Source organism: Dipodomys ordii, unplaced genomic scaffold (assembly GCF_000151885.1).
Source record: "Dipodomys ordii isolate 6190 unplaced genomic scaffold, Dord_2.0 Scaffold7, whole genome shotgun sequence".
Taxonomy (NCBI): domain Eukaryota; kingdom Metazoa; phylum Chordata; class Mammalia; order Rodentia; family Heteromyidae; genus Dipodomys; species Dipodomys ordii.
Window position 1 is genome coordinate 705,517 of NW_012267223.1, and position 14,709 is coordinate 720,225.

At 55.6% G+C, this 14,709-nt stretch overlaps 1 protein-coding gene across 1 annotated transcript in view; it reads right to left on the reverse strand.

The window, feature by feature from the left end:
- Nucleotides 1-14,709, reverse strand: part of Rnf213 (ring finger protein 213) — a 97,211-nt gene that overhangs the window by 16,980 nt on the left and 65,522 nt on the right. Inside the window, exons 36-51 of the mRNA XM_013036259.1 lie at nucleotides 14,269-14,387; nucleotides 12,573-12,704; nucleotides 12,064-12,188; nucleotides 11,690-11,822; nucleotides 11,313-11,451; nucleotides 10,203-10,394; nucleotides 9,108-9,253; nucleotides 7,886-8,040; nucleotides 6,995-7,198; nucleotides 6,548-6,732; nucleotides 5,869-5,989; nucleotides 3,903-4,003; nucleotides 3,633-3,815; nucleotides 2,260-2,429; nucleotides 2,009-2,108; nucleotides 164-275 (exon numbers count right to left, since the gene is read on the reverse strand). Coding sequence (XP_012891713.1) covers nucleotides 164-275; nucleotides 2,009-2,108; nucleotides 2,260-2,429; nucleotides 3,633-3,815; nucleotides 3,903-4,003; nucleotides 5,869-5,989; nucleotides 6,548-6,732; nucleotides 6,995-7,198; nucleotides 7,886-8,040; nucleotides 9,108-9,253; nucleotides 10,203-10,394; nucleotides 11,313-11,451; nucleotides 11,690-11,822; nucleotides 12,064-12,188; nucleotides 12,573-12,704; nucleotides 14,269-14,387 — 2,317 coding nt within the window. The remainder of the gene's footprint in view (nucleotides 1-163; nucleotides 276-2,008; nucleotides 2,109-2,259; nucleotides 2,430-3,632; nucleotides 3,816-3,902; nucleotides 4,004-5,868; nucleotides 5,990-6,547; nucleotides 6,733-6,994; nucleotides 7,199-7,885; nucleotides 8,041-9,107; nucleotides 9,254-10,202; nucleotides 10,395-11,312; nucleotides 11,452-11,689; nucleotides 11,823-12,063; nucleotides 12,189-12,572; nucleotides 12,705-14,268; nucleotides 14,388-14,709) is intronic.

Consider the following 14,709-nt stretch of genomic DNA (forward strand, 5'->3'; position numbering starts at 1 on the left):
TTAGGCTTGAACTCAGGGTCTGGGAGCGATCTCTAAGCTTTTTTACTTTTTTCTGTCAGTCACCTGGCTTGAACTCTGGGCCTGGGCGCTGTCCTAAATCCAAGCCCCTGTACCCACATCGACACCGTTTACAAAAGGAAAGCGGGGCAGGGGGGCCTCACACCTCCAGGCAGCTGATAAACAGCAAATACAGTTCCGTCTTGTCTTCAATCAGGAATGTCTTCTTCTCTAACTGGGACAGGTAGTTCTGAACGTAATCTCTTACTTCACGGAAGCTGTGGGGAAAAAAAATATTTCTGGTTATGTCACATCTAGAGACTCAACTTACAAAAGAAAGCATCTGTCTATCTGTAATTCCATATTTTAGGCTGTAATTCCATATTTAGCTGTTTTTAAACAACATGACTTCCGATGCTTTAAAGAGAAACAAACAGAAAAAAAGAGGCTTAGCTGGGCACTAGTGGCTCATAGCTATGATCAACTACTCAAAAGAATGAGATCTGGAGGATCACAGTTCAACGCCCCAGTTTAGGCAGAAAAGTCTGCTAGACTATTTCCAAACAGCCAGATCAGAGACATGGCTCAAATGGCAGAGCACAAGCACAAGGCACTGAGTTCAAATCCCAGTGCTGGCAAAACCAAACAAATAAAACAAAGCTCAGGCTTTGACACCCACAGAGGGCTTTTCTTTAGGTAGCTTGCAGCTATTGATATTTATGACATTCATCATTTAAACAGAAGAATTTCAAAAGTGAATTTACAATAACAAGAATAAACAGAATAAACAGAGTCCATGTTAACAGAGGTAGCAGGTGACTACTCGCTTTTCCTACGTGGAGGTGAATGAAGGAAATGACACCGCTGGAAACAGGACTTTTCTCTGATACTGTGCCAATGCGGATCAGCCATCCTCTCTAGAGGTAGGGGCCAGACCAGGAGAGGGAGAGGGAGAGAGAGAGGGAGAGAGAGAGAGAGAGAGAGAGTATGTGTGTGTGTGTGTGTGTTGGTACCATGACTTGAACACAAGGCCTGGGCACTGTCCCTGAGCCTTTTGGCTCAAGGCTAGAACTCTACCACTTGCACCACAGTTCTACTTCTGGCTTTCTGGTGGTTAACTGGAGATGAGTCCTATGGGCTTTCCATGCCTAGGCTGGTTTTAAACCATGATCCTCAGATCTCAGCCTCCTAAGTAGCTGGGATTACAGGTGTGAGCGGCCAGCTCCTGGTATCAAACTGACACTGTTTAGTGGTCCTGAGGAGTGAGCCCTGGGACTTTGCGTATGCTTGGAACGTGTTCCGTCCCTGATCTTGGTAGCTAAGCCGGGCAGATCTCGTGATGCTAACACGGTTTTATTGCATGGCGGATCAGGGGACAGAATGCCACCCACGAGCACCAGCACAGATCTCATGGGGTCTTTAGGTATCAGATGCACAGCAGCTCACGGAAGAGACACAAGGTTTACAGAATTTTAAATTTCATTACAAAACTCGAACGGTCTCATTGGCTACAAATGCTGCAGTGGTATTGGGGTGATCAGCAAGCTCACTTCTGTGTCCTCGAGACACGCCTCGGACATCCCTGGGTGCGCCAGTCCTCTGCGGGCTGGCCCGGGGTCAGCAGCGTCGCTCACTCAGGACCGTGGGGAGACTTCCTCAGAGGCTAACAGCCACTGTCTGTCTGTCTGCCTGCCTTCAACTTGCAGCTGGAGCATTCTTTGCAGGCCTTCCATTACCACAGAACATGGTAATGTTGCATCGTTAATGGCCAATAAGTGGAACTGACATGGAGAAGATCCATGTCCTTCTCGGTGGGGATCCCAGGGCCTCCCGGCCAGCTCCGGGAAGGGCCGGCGTGTTGACAGAAAGGTGACATTGTCTCGTTACTCTAAACACAGTTTTGCACTCAGACTGCCCTTCCAGTCTCAGAATCTACAGCCCCATCCCGTGGCCCCTGTCCCCGCACTGGAGATGTTTCTAGAAGCACACCACCCGGGGGAGCTGCTCCTACCTGTACTTCAAAAGCAGCTTCAGGACCACTGAGCGGATGATGGGCGTCTTGTCCACCACGTCATCGAACGGGGAGAGACACTTGGTGAGTTCCTGCTGTCCTGGAGGCAGAGAGAGTGAGAGAGTGAGAACCAGAGAGCGAGAGCGAGAGAGCGGGAGAGCGGGAGCGAGAGAGAGAGAGAGAGCGCAAGAGAGAGCGCATGCGTGCGCGAGCGCAGCAGGTAGCAAGTGTCCAGCACGGGGGGAGCTCACTTTGGGGAACGTCCTGCAGGATCTTCTTCTGCACGAAGAGCAAGGACAGCAGGCTGTCCACCACCTTCTTCTGTGGGGGAGCGCCATCCTTGAAGCACACTGTGGACACCAGGTCCACGAAGAAGCAGTTGCAGAGGTGCCGGAACTGCGCGTGTTTCTCGATCGCTTTCCTGAGGGAGGTGACAGCCAGAGACCAGTCAGTGGAGGCCCAGGGGGACAGGGGACGGGGAAGCCATGGCTCCCACCTACGATCCCAGCTGCTCAGGAGGCTGAGATCTGAGGATCACGGTTCAGAGCCAGCAGGGCAGCAGAGTCTGCAAGACTCTTATCGCCAATGAACCACCAGAAAACCAGAAGTGGAGCTGTGGTTCGAAGGGGTAGAGCATGAGCCTTGAACAAAAGAGCTAGGGACAGAGCCCAGGCCCTGAGTTCAAGACCCACGACTGACAAAAAGAAAAAAAGATTCCAAGCTTACCAGGGCTGAAAAATCTATGATCTCAACTAACCAGCAAAAAGCGAGCTTAGAGACGTGGCTGAAGTGTGAAGCACCAGACTTGAGCGGAAAAAGCCAAGAGCCCAAGGCCCTGAGTGGGTTCAAACAATGACAACCCCACTCACACATGCGTCCCTAGTCCCTCCGCACAGAATCAGCAGAGGCAACCAGCTCCTCGCTAGGTCAAGGCTGGGCTCCGAAACTACCAGACCACGTCTGGATGTCTCCTTCTCAAACAGCTTGAAGAGCTGGATTACCCAGCCACACCCAGGCAGGACAGGAAGGAAAAGCAGCCGATACCGGATACCGGAGCCAGCCGGCCCACCTAGCACACACCACGTCTGGGCCTCCAGCTCCAACACCACAGGAAAAGGAAAAAAGACAAGCTACAGCTAATTTGGGAGCTCTTTCTGTGAGTGTTCCGCTTTATTTCTCTTACTTTTGTTGTCTCCAGATCTGCTTTGTTTTGTGCCGGGCCTGGGCCTTGAACTCAGGACCTGGGCACTGTTTCTTAGCTTTTTTTGCTCAAAGTTAGTGTTCTACCACTTAAACCATGGCTCTACTTCTGGCTTTTTTGCTGATAAATTGGGTCATAAAAGTCTCACAGACTTTCTTGCTTGGGCTGGCTTTGAGCTGTGGTCCTCAGATCTCAGCCTCCTGAGCAGCTGGGATTATAGGCGTGAGCCACCAGCGCCTGACTGGGAGAGAAGAATTTTTAGGGCACCTGACGTCTAGGAAGGCTCTTGAGTTGAATCTGTGTAAAGGGAGCTTTCTGAAGCCAGGCTTTCTACCAAATGAGGGTGAGTAGAGAGGTATTTCTGAATCTGTAGTTGGAAAGGAAAAGGAGAGAAAGGAAGGGAGGAAAGAGGAGATGCTTCACCTGTGTTCCTGGGAAACGGTCGGCGAGAAGTCATCTGGCAGTTCGGTTAAACAGTAAGGGCACTGCATCTGCCCCGGGGTGAGGCAGGTCTGGATGCAGGGCAGGCAGTACACGTGGTCGCAGGGCAGGCACACAGGGTCCTGGGCGTCTCCCAGGCAGACGAGGCACGGCTGCAGGCCGAACCTAGGACCCAAGAAGATGCTCAGTGGTTACCTGGACGCTGACCCGGAGGACGGCTGGCCCCCATCCAGGTCCCGAGCAGGGGCTCACCTGGCTAAGGAACTGCTGGCTTTGTCCTTGCAGTCACAGAGCAAGTTCATCACAGCCGCAAAAGGCCGGGGCGTCTTGATGTCAGAGTTCTCCTGCAGACACTGGGGTGGGCAGGGGTGAAGCCGTGCGGGCAGTAAGGTAGGGCAGAGGCAGCAGAGGGAAGGGCCTGCTACGCAGGTGCGGGGCGGGCAGGTCATGGGGCATCTATAGTGCCAGGCCTTCTGGATTCTTTCATAGTACCGACCCTTTGGCTGCCTTTGCTGACCGTGATGGTCTTTATGTCCAATTTCTGAATTTTTCCCTTCTTCTTTTTTTTTTTGGCTGGTAGTGGGGCCTGAACTCTGGCCTAGGCACTGTTCCTCAGCTCTTCAGCTCAAGGCTAGAGCTCTACCATTGGAGTCACAGCACCACTTCTGGCTTTTTCTGCTTAAATGGTGCTGAGGAATGGAACCCAGGGCCTCAGGCATGCAAGGCAAGCACTGTACCACTGAGCCAACTGCCCAGCCCTCTTCCTCTTTTCTTTGAAGGTCTACTTCCTACCATTATGAGATATTTCAAATTTTAAATAAGAAGATCACCATGACTGGTGGCGTACCTATCATCTACTTTATTTATTTTTGGTGCCAGTCTTGGGGGACTTGAAGTCAGAGCCTGGGCGCTGTCCCTGAGCAGTTCAGCTCAAGGCTAGTGCTCTACCACTTGAGCCACACCACCTTGAATTTCAAAGATTAATTACCTTTGGAGATTATATATATATATGTCTAATGTAACATATATTATATAACATACTTTATTTTTTTGCTGGTCCTGGACCTTGAACGTCCGGTGCTGTCCCTGAGCCTCTGTGCTCAAAAGTAGCACTCTACCACTTGGGCTATAGTGCCACTTCCAGCTTTTTCTGAATAGGTTACTGGAGGTAAGAATATCATGGACTTTTTCTGCCAGGGCTGGCTTCAAACCATAATCCTTGATATATTTTTAATACCCAGATCAATTTGATGTTTTAATCCAAAATGGACAATGGAATTAGACATTCCTCCAAGCAAGATGCACAAGTGCTCAGGGACACACGGGAAGATGCTCAGCACCATTAGTACCAAAATGTGAAACACACACACCACACATATACACACACACCACACATACCATATACACACAATACATGTGCCACACACACATACACCATACACACCACAACCACACACATCACACACCACACATCATGCACACTACATCCACCGTACATACATACACCACATATCACACACATCACACACGCCATACATACACCACACATCATGCATACCACACACCATACACATACCACACACACACCTCACACTACACACCAAGCACCACACGCATCATACACCACACACATATCATACATATCACACACATCACACATACCTCACACACTCACCACACACAATCACGCACAGCACATGCCCTGAGGGATCCTGTGGCACACAACTACTAGCAAGTTTGTCTGAAGTCACCCACCCTGATGTAGCGACCAGGAGAGGGAGTGCACTGAAACCGTCACAGACTGTGATGGCAGACTCCTGGCATTGCCACTTTGTACTGCCGGGGAAAATCGCCGAGGTGCCAGGGGCGGACGCAGGCGGGGGGAGGAAGTGTACCGGGTGGATGAGCACTGGGGCAGGTGCGCTGGCCTGACTCGCGTGGAACTGTCAGGGAGAGCTCAAGCGCTGTATATTTTTTTTGGTAGTACTGGGGATTGAACTCAAAGCCTGAGAGGCAAGTCCTCTACCACTTGGACCATCAGCTTGTTGTTTTTCCAGAGAGGATCTTGGGCTTTTGCCCAGGCCAGCCATGGCTGTGACTCTCCTGGGTGTCTCATGACTACCTGGGTCACAGGCACGAAGCATCAGGCCCCATCCTGCCCCAGGGGGATGAGGAGGAAAGGGGAGAGGCGGGGGACTCAGCCCAGGCCAGCGCTTACCTTGTTCAGAAGCAGGACGTGCTCGGTTACCAGCGGGCTGAGCTCGGGAAGCTGGCTCTGGGTCTCTAGGAGCACGTGCTCCACGAAGAGCGCCACCGAGAAAATGCGGTTCCACTGGGCTCTGACCAAAGAGGAGTGAGTGTCGCTCACTCAGTGCTGACAAGGCAGCCTGAGAGGTTGGAGGGGTGGGGGGGCAGGGGCAGGGGCAGGGGGCGGGGATAGGGAGGGAGCCTGGGTGAGGAAGAAGAGCCTGTGCCAGGCTGTGCCAGGCTCCTGACCTACAGGCACTCTCGCTGAGGCTGGGCACAGGCAGCCTCTGTATCTCCTACTCGGTGCCTGTGCTGACATGGTCCCCACCACAGCTCTGCAGCTAAGTCCCTCCTGGTGTTCACACCCGTGCGGGACACCCCCAGCCCTGAGGGCTGTCCCTCTACAGCCATGCTCGCTGCCCTGCTTCCATGATCCCCAGACCCCCGGGGTGATCCTTTGTCTGGATCGGGTGAGCTCCTGGTGCTAGGAAGGGCTCAGCAAACACACCTGCTGGCTCCCGTGTCAGGACGCTGTAGGCCCACAAGGGAAGGTCGGGGCGAGCCCCCAGTGGCCGGGGCGAGCCCCCAGTGGCCGGGGCGAGCCCCCAACGGCCAGGGCGAGCCCCCAGCGGCCGGCACCCAGCTCTCACCTGACCTGCCGGATGATAGCCCTGGCGGTGGCCCCGCCGCCTTCCTGCAGGTAGCCCTCAGAGCACACCAGCTCCAGCGGGATGGACAGGCTCTTCACCAGCTGCAGCCAGGCCTGTGGGCTGGGCCTCAGGATGTCTCTCGTCAGCATTTCCACACAGGCCATGGCCGCAAAGGTGTCCAGTGTCTGCCAAGAGCACAAGCACGCAACTCAGGAGGGTCCCCGCTCCTCCGTTCCACGTGGCGAGGGGATACTGAGGCCAGGGCTCTCTCAGGGCTGCTCCTGCGGGGCCGGCTTATGGACCCCTCCCCAAACATCCTGGCACGGTCACGTGTGTGTGCCCAGCAGGCCTCCCCATGTGGGACACAGCGCCCTCCCTCCCCCTCGCCCGTGCGTCCCAGCCCGGAGGACCCCGGCACTCGCCAGGCTTTCCCCACAGAGGCTGTACCATTTCGGGCCTGTGCTGCTGCGGGGTTCCGATCAGGCTCTTCAGAACCTGAGGGTAGATGGCCAGGATTCGGCTGAAGGTCTGCAGCCGGGTCCTGAAGCACTGATAGGCCAGATGCACCCACGGCAGGGAGAGCGGAGCCTCCGGCTGGCCGACCACCACCTGCAGCTCTCCGATGCAGGACCACAGTGCCATCTGCAGGACCTAGAGGACCAGAGGCTCTCAGGGAGCTAGATTACGAACACACATTTCCCTGCGGAAAATCTGAACTATTGAAAAGTTACCCAAAGACAAGAAAAAAGAGCTAAAAAATCCGGCTCCTAATCCCCTGTTGCTTTTTGCTAGAATCCAGTGATTTGCTAGAATCCATTTTTTTTTCTTTTCATTGGTCATGGGGCTTGAACTGAGGGCCTGGGCACTGTCCCTGGGCTCCTTTGGCTCAAGGCTAGCTCTCTACTACTTAAGCCACAGCGCCACTTCCAGCTTTTTTTGTGATTAATTGCAGGTAAGAGTCTCACAGTTTTTTTTGCCCTGGCTAGCTTCAAACTGCAATCCTCAAGATCTCAGCCTCCCAAGTGGCTAGGATTACAGGCGTGAGCCACCAGCACCTGGTTAAAACTTGACATTTAAAAAGAAGATGCTCCCAAGAAATCAGAGGACTTGCGGGGAACAAAGTTGTAGTTGGTAAGTCTCCAGCAGTGGCCTAGGACTGGCCCGTGTGTGGTGAGCCGCTGGAGGGGCCTTACCACCCCCAGGCCTGTGAGGACCCCGTCCCGCTCCCCCATGACAGTGCGCGCTGCAGGAAGCCACACCTGCGGCGAGCGCCATGTCTACCTCGTGTTAATATCGTCTTCCTTGCATTACTATCATCTTCCTGGTGTTAATATCTACCTCAAGCTCTTGGCAGGTAGTCACCCTTCTGGTCAAGAGCAGGAAGTCCTTTGTGAAGTCCTGCAGGAGTTCCTGTTGCTGTTCTTCAGGGAGCTGAGCGAGAAACCTGCCCAGGGGAGTCTTCTGGAAGATTTCCACCAACTTCTTAGAGGGCCCTGCAGGCAGACAGGAAGCCACACAGTGGCCTCAGTGAGAGACACCATGAGGTCAGGGGAGAGACGCTCCTGGGGAGGAGCAGCTGTGCTCTGCTGATCACCACTGTGCTCGCCGCAGTGACGTCAGCCACCTGACCTTGCAGAGAAGAAGGGACCAGGCATGGGCCCGACCAAAGGAAAATGGATCAAAGGCAGAATCTACCTTTAGGTCACAAATAGCCAAGCAGAAAAAACATGAAAAACAACAACATGTGAAACAGCTCAAGTTCTGCGCTGCGTGCCTACAGTTCCGGGGTCACACTGGACTGAGTAAGAGCCCCACCAGCCAGAGGCCCACCTTCGGGCAGGCAGGAACCTGCTCATATGCCATCCTGGCAAAATGCTGGCCCAGATCAAGGTCTCTCGAGTGTTTTTGTCAGTCCCTGGGCCCCTGAGTTTTCGTGCTCAAGGCTAGCGCTCTACCACTTGTGCCACTCCCAGGCTTTTGTGGTCAATTGGAGGTCAGGCACTTTCCTGCCAGGCCTGCCTTTGAACTATGATCCTAAGATCTCAGCCTCCTAAGTAGCTAGGATGACAGGCATGAGCTGCTGGTGCCCGGCTCCTTTGAGCAGTTTGACCAGTGCTGTGAGAACAGTTTTTCAGTGGGTAAAAGGCAACATTTCTAAGCCATCCGGGCCAGGGCTGGTTTTTCTGGAGTGACAACAACCAGCGTCCTGGGCATGTGACAGGCAAGCCGAGAGCTGCCCGGCCAGGGACTGTGGGGGGACGGACTGACCGCTCCCTGAGCAGGAGGGTCGCTGGCTGCTAGCCAGTGCTGGCTGCCGTGGATCGCTGCCAATCTCCTCACAGTGTGATTTAGAGGCTTTGGGTCCCCTGTTGGAGACTCTCTCCACAGAAAATTCAAGAACGAGACAAACTTGGAGGTATTCCACAGGCAAAGTTAAAATCTCCCGGATGAACCGGGCGCTCGCTCACTGCTGCCGCTCTGCCTGTGGCCGGTCAGTGGGTCTCTGAGAGGAAAGGTGGAGCCACCCACACCGCCCTGCACCGGTCTGGGGTGGCCTCACCGTCAGCATTGCCAATATACTGAGCCTGGACCCAGAGCTCTTCTAGGTAGTCCTTGATCCTCCAGCTGAAGGGGACGCTGTTGGACTCGTGCTCGGGCAGGCTCATGTCGCTCTGCACCAGGATGGGCGGCATCTCACTTTTGGATCTGCGGCGGGGACACGGGAGTGAGACTACGGAGCGAGGATGGAGCACCAGCTGGTCTGCAGCACGGAGGGCAGCAGCCGCATGACACCCCTCGTTCACAAAGCAAAACCAAATCCAAGACAGGCAGTAGTGGCTCACCCCTATGATCCCAGCTACTCAGGAAGCTGAGATCTGAGGATCACGCTTCAAAGCCAGCCCCGGTGGAAGAGTCTCTGAGAGTCTTATCTCTAATTAACCAACAAAAAAGCAAGAAGTGGAACTGTGGCTCAACCAGTAGAGTGCTACCCTTGAGCAAAATACACTAAGGGGTGGATAGGGCCCAAGTTCAAGCCCCAGGATGAGGAGAAAAAAAAATCAAGGTGGGCAGAGGCCAAGCAAATAGCCAAGTCTTGGGGCAGAGTCAGGTCTTCTAGAGTTGTACCTGCCCTTCCTTCTCCTCCCCTTCCTTCTCCTCCCCTCCCCTCCCTGCCAGCCGTGCCCTGGCTCCCCTGTACATAACTACAGCAGTTAAAATGAGGTTTTCCCTCGTGGATACCAACACTGCCCTGACTTCTACCACAGAGCCTCAGCGGGCAACTCAGAGTCCTGGTTCTTATGTACACGTCCTCGTCCAGGCCCCAACCCAAAGTTCCCTGTGATCCAGACAGCCACGTCGGGAGGTCTGCTGTGCCTACACTCACAGGGCTCCCAGGGCCGCCCAGCGCCCGCAGGCCAGGACGCAGCACAGGGCGCAGAGCGTGGGGCGCAGAGCGCGGACGGCTCCACAGCCTCGGTGGGGAACCGGGACATGCACGGCCGCCTCCCACCGCCATCCTCCAGGCCACCTCTAAGCCATGATGAATGTACAATCGTCACTCTAGAGGGGACGCTCACAGCAAATGCTCCTGAGAGCGCGTGGCTGGCGTACACTCCTTCCTTCCCTTCCTGTAAAAGATGAATCTCCTACTCACGCCACGGTATTTGCCACAAGAGGAATGTCCAGGAACTTGACGTTGCCAAAGATAAACATCCACACGGCCTGCACCCAGGCTGGCGCGTCGGGCCTGGTCAGCAGCTCCAGGTTGCCATCCCGATCCATGAGTGATATCATGCTGGCCAGGAGCGGGGTGACCGTGCCCTGCACCCGCTTCCAAAGGCTGTGCCTGTCACGGGGACGGACACTGCTGGGCACAGAGGAGCCCGGGGAGGGCCCCCCACAACTCCCTCCCTCCCCGGCCCTGCAAATCCTCCAACTCCAGTACCACTGCAAGGTGAAACCTAGACTACTCTTCCTCTTCTTCTTACTATTATTTTATATAAAACAAGACACTCATAAATAGAAATGTCCGGGTAGAGGCAACCAGCAGGATGGACATTAACTCAATAGCTAATAGGCTGGAGCTTCACCATGAAGGTGAATAGACATTTGCCTTGAATATATAACTGTGTTCTACAACGAGTTTTACAACCCCCGGGCTTTATAAAGGAAGAAAACAGGCCTGGGCGCCCGTGGCTCACGCCTGTAATCCCAGCGAGGCAGGAAGCTGAGACCTGAGGTTCTGGTTTGAAGGCAGCCAGCAAAAAACCTTTGAAACTGTTATCTCCAACTAACCAGCAAAAAGCTGGCAGGGGAGGTGCGGTTCAAGTGGCAGAGGGCCAGCCATGGGAAAAAAAAATGGGAGGAGCAGAACTTTCGCCACCCTAGGGAGGGAACCCAGGCCCTGGTACCCGCCAGGCCAGCACACGGCCACGTGAGCAAAGCCCTGCTTTCATTTTAGTTTTGGAAAAAGGGTCTTGTCACCGACTTTCCTCAGGATAGCCTCAACCCTCCTGCCTGCACCTTCCACACAGCCGGGGTTACAGGGGTGTGTCCCCGTGCTGGTTCTTACGTTATGATGAAAAGAACGCCAAGAGGCATGAGTAGTGTCCAGCGAACCCGGCCATACCCAGTCCCCAGAGGCACCTGGGGCTGGGGTGCGGGGGGGGGATGGGGGGGCAGCAGCCCTCCCGCCCCACTTCCTCAGCCCGGGAGGGGCCGCGGGAGCAGCGTCCACCCCCGCGGCGCCCCCAGCCGCGGGTACCTGAACGTGCCGGCCTCCTGGAGGGCGTCCTGGTTGGCTGCCTCCCTGGAGACCCACGCCTTGAGGCTGCACAGCAGATTCTCCTCCTGCTTGCAGAGGAGGACGTGGAGGCGCCTCTTGGACACGCACAGGAAAGCGGCTGCAAAAGGCACAGGGGACACAGCCGGCTGGTGAATCCTAGAGTTGTGCTCGAGAGAGACGCCCATGGACTCTGCCTTGTCAGCTCTGCCCGAGGGGCTGGGCCAGCACCCCGGGGGCCGACTCCACCCTCGGGAGCCCGCCCCCCAGCCCCCCTGGGCACAGGCACAGACCGGAGCCCGCCCCCCAGCCCCCCTGGGCACAGGCACAGACCGGAGCCCGCCCCCGTGGGTACCAACCATTGCCTTGGTCCTCGTCCAGGAGGCTGAGCAGAATGGAGACCCGCCGCATGTTGCGTGTGCCGCCCTGGTCCCGCAGCAGCCCCACCGCACCCTGCACGCAGCTCCTCAGCAGCCGCGTGGTGTCCAGCACCTGCCAGGGCCCGGACAGCGTCTCAGCTCAGGCCAAGGCTGAGCTACAGGCGGAGGGGGATGGGAGGAGGGCGTGTGCCCGCCCCCATGCCCAGGCTGCCAGCCCTGATGACCAGGACGGAGGGCGGGGAGGAGGGAAGAGGGCAGAGCTCCACCGACGCCTAGCACAGCGGCCCGGGCTCCTCTCTACCCTCGTCTGGCCAGGGGCCGAGATGCACTTCCGGTGCCTGCAGAAGACTCACCTCGGCCGCCCTGGGGCCAGAGTCCTCCCACTCCATCTCCTCAGGACCCCCCGACTCCGCCTCTGTCTCCGGCAGCTCCCCAGGGGTATTGTCTATGTCCATGTCATTCTCCTGCTCAGCTTCCCCTGCAGACACAGCAGACAGTCACTCAGGACAGCGCCCGGACACGCAGGGGTGAGGCGGGGCGGGCTGGCCGGCACCGGGTCGCGACCTGTCAGGCGTCCCTGTCCTTAGCAGCAGTGCTGGCCCCAGGTAAGGGACGTGTGACATGCAGACAGAGGCCTAAATCTCCCACTGGGCACCCAACACGGGAGCCGGGCCTGGATCCGCCCCCCACAGCTGACACATGGCCGCAGGCACATTTCCTGTGGTGAACACAGCAGTTCTGGGCGCGGCTGAGTTCTGGCTAATGGACAGGTGCCGAGGCTCAAAGGGGCTCCAGTGGGAGCTGCCACACGTGGTACCTCCCGCCCGCCCCGGCCACCCCTGCGTGGTCCCCAGACGGCCACCTCTCCGCTCGGGCGCAGGCGGGACTCCCGGCCGGAACAACTGGCTAATGGTGACACTCTGCAGCTTCGTCACGTCGGAGGCCATGAGCGAGCATCTTTGGAGGTCATCGATGTGCACGGATCGCCACGGCCCTGCAGGGAACACCAGCCATTCGGTGTCCTCCCTCCCTCCCTCCCTCCCTCCCCGGCCTCCCCGTGAGCTCTGAGCAGGGACGCTGCACCAGGCCAGGCCCGCTTCCACGGCTGCTGAGAGCCTAAGGCCTTGGACACATCAGAAGCTATCAGACAAATACCGCAAAGGATAGACAGATAAGGCTGGAATTCTCCACGGAGTTCCTCTCATTATCATGATCAAAAGGAGTAAAGGAGTCTGGCACCTACCGTGGCTCACACCTGTCACCCTAGCTACTCAGGAGGTTGAGACCTGAGGATCATGGTTTGAAGCCAGCCTGGAAAACAAATCTAAAAGACTCGTAACACCAAATAGCCACTAAGAAGCCAGGAGTGGAGGTGCGGCTCCAGTGGTAGGGTGCTAGCCTGAGCGAAAAGACTAAAAGAAAGGGTAAGATTGAGTTCAAGCCCCAGTACCAGTGTGCACACATGCGCGTGTACACACACGCACACACACGGAAAACGGATATGTGGTATTGGCTGGATTTGCTTTCCATTATCCATGAGATTTCTTTTTTGTCGGTCGTAGGGCTTGAACTCTGGGCCTGGGCGCTGTCCCTCAGCTCTTCAGCTCAAGGCGAGCGCTCTACCACTTGAGCACCACTTCCGGTTTTCTGGTGGTTTATTGGAGATAGGAGTCTTTCCTGCCCGGGCTGGCTTTGAACCGCGATCCTCAGATCTCAGCTTCCTGAGTAGCTAGGATTACAGGCGTGAGCCACCAGCGCCTGGCTATCCATGAGATTTCTAAACCAAACTCTGCCCCCCGCCACCATGTCCCTGTTTATTTCTTTCTTTCTGTTGGTCATGGGGCTTGAACTCTGGGCCTGGGCACTGTCCCTCAGCTTTTCAGCTCAAGACCAGCACTCTACCACTTGAGCCACAGGATCACTTACGGTTTTCTGGTGGTTTATTGGAAATAAGAGTTCCACAGACTTTCCTGCCCGGGCTGGCTTTGATGGGTGATCCTCAGATCTCAGCCTCCTGAGTAGCTAGGATTACAGGCGTGAGCCACCAGCACCCGGCTGCCCCTGTTTCTAAAGTACCAGTCACCTTATACCACACAGATGGTGAGCATTCAAGCGACCAAGAGACGTGCGGAGATGGGAACATTGCATTTCAGGGCCGATGCAGTGACCAGTGCAGGTGCCGGGTCGGGAGAAGGAGGCCTCACAGGAAGGAGGCGGCCAGCCCCAGGGCCCTGCCGCCCCCGGGACATGCTGAGGCCACCACAGGGCCCCAGACGATGCCTTTGGTGTTTTCCTCTTGAGACTGAGCCCTATGACAAAGCCCAGGCTGGCTTTGAGTTTGCGGTGCTCCTGCCTCAACCTCCGGAGTGCTGGGATTATAAGTGTGCACCACCACGCCCGGGCTTAAGAGGCTAGCTATGAACCAGGACCCTAGGTATAAGATCTAATTGTATCTGAAGACAATGTCCTGGGGCTCATCTTCTGGTTTCAGATATGGGACTCCCAAAGCAATAACCAGGTACTACTAAATGAACGCGCTTGGGACGCTGGGGTCCTACCTCCATGGAAACCCACATAGGATGCCCCACTTCCCATCCGGGATAGCTTTGTGATGAAATAGACAAAGATGCGGCCCTCTGTCTCTTGTACTTTGTTGATCTCATTGATTGCAGAATACCTATTGAAACAAAACAGACAACAATCAATCCCAGTGGCGCTGTGGCCATAGTGGTAGGGCCCTTGTCTCCAGCTGAAGAGCTCAGGGATAGTACCCAGGCCCAGCGTTCAAGCCCCATGACTGACAAAAAATAAAAAAATAAATAAATCGTAGAGTACTTTTGGGCTGGGAAGGTGGTTCAGTGGTAGAGCACTTGTCTTGCATGCATGAGGCCCTGGGTTCCACTCCTCAGCACCACATAAGCAAAAAGAAAAAAGCCGGAAGTGGTGCTGTGGCTCAAGTGGTAAAGCGCTAGCCTTGAGCTGAAGAGCTGAGGGACAGC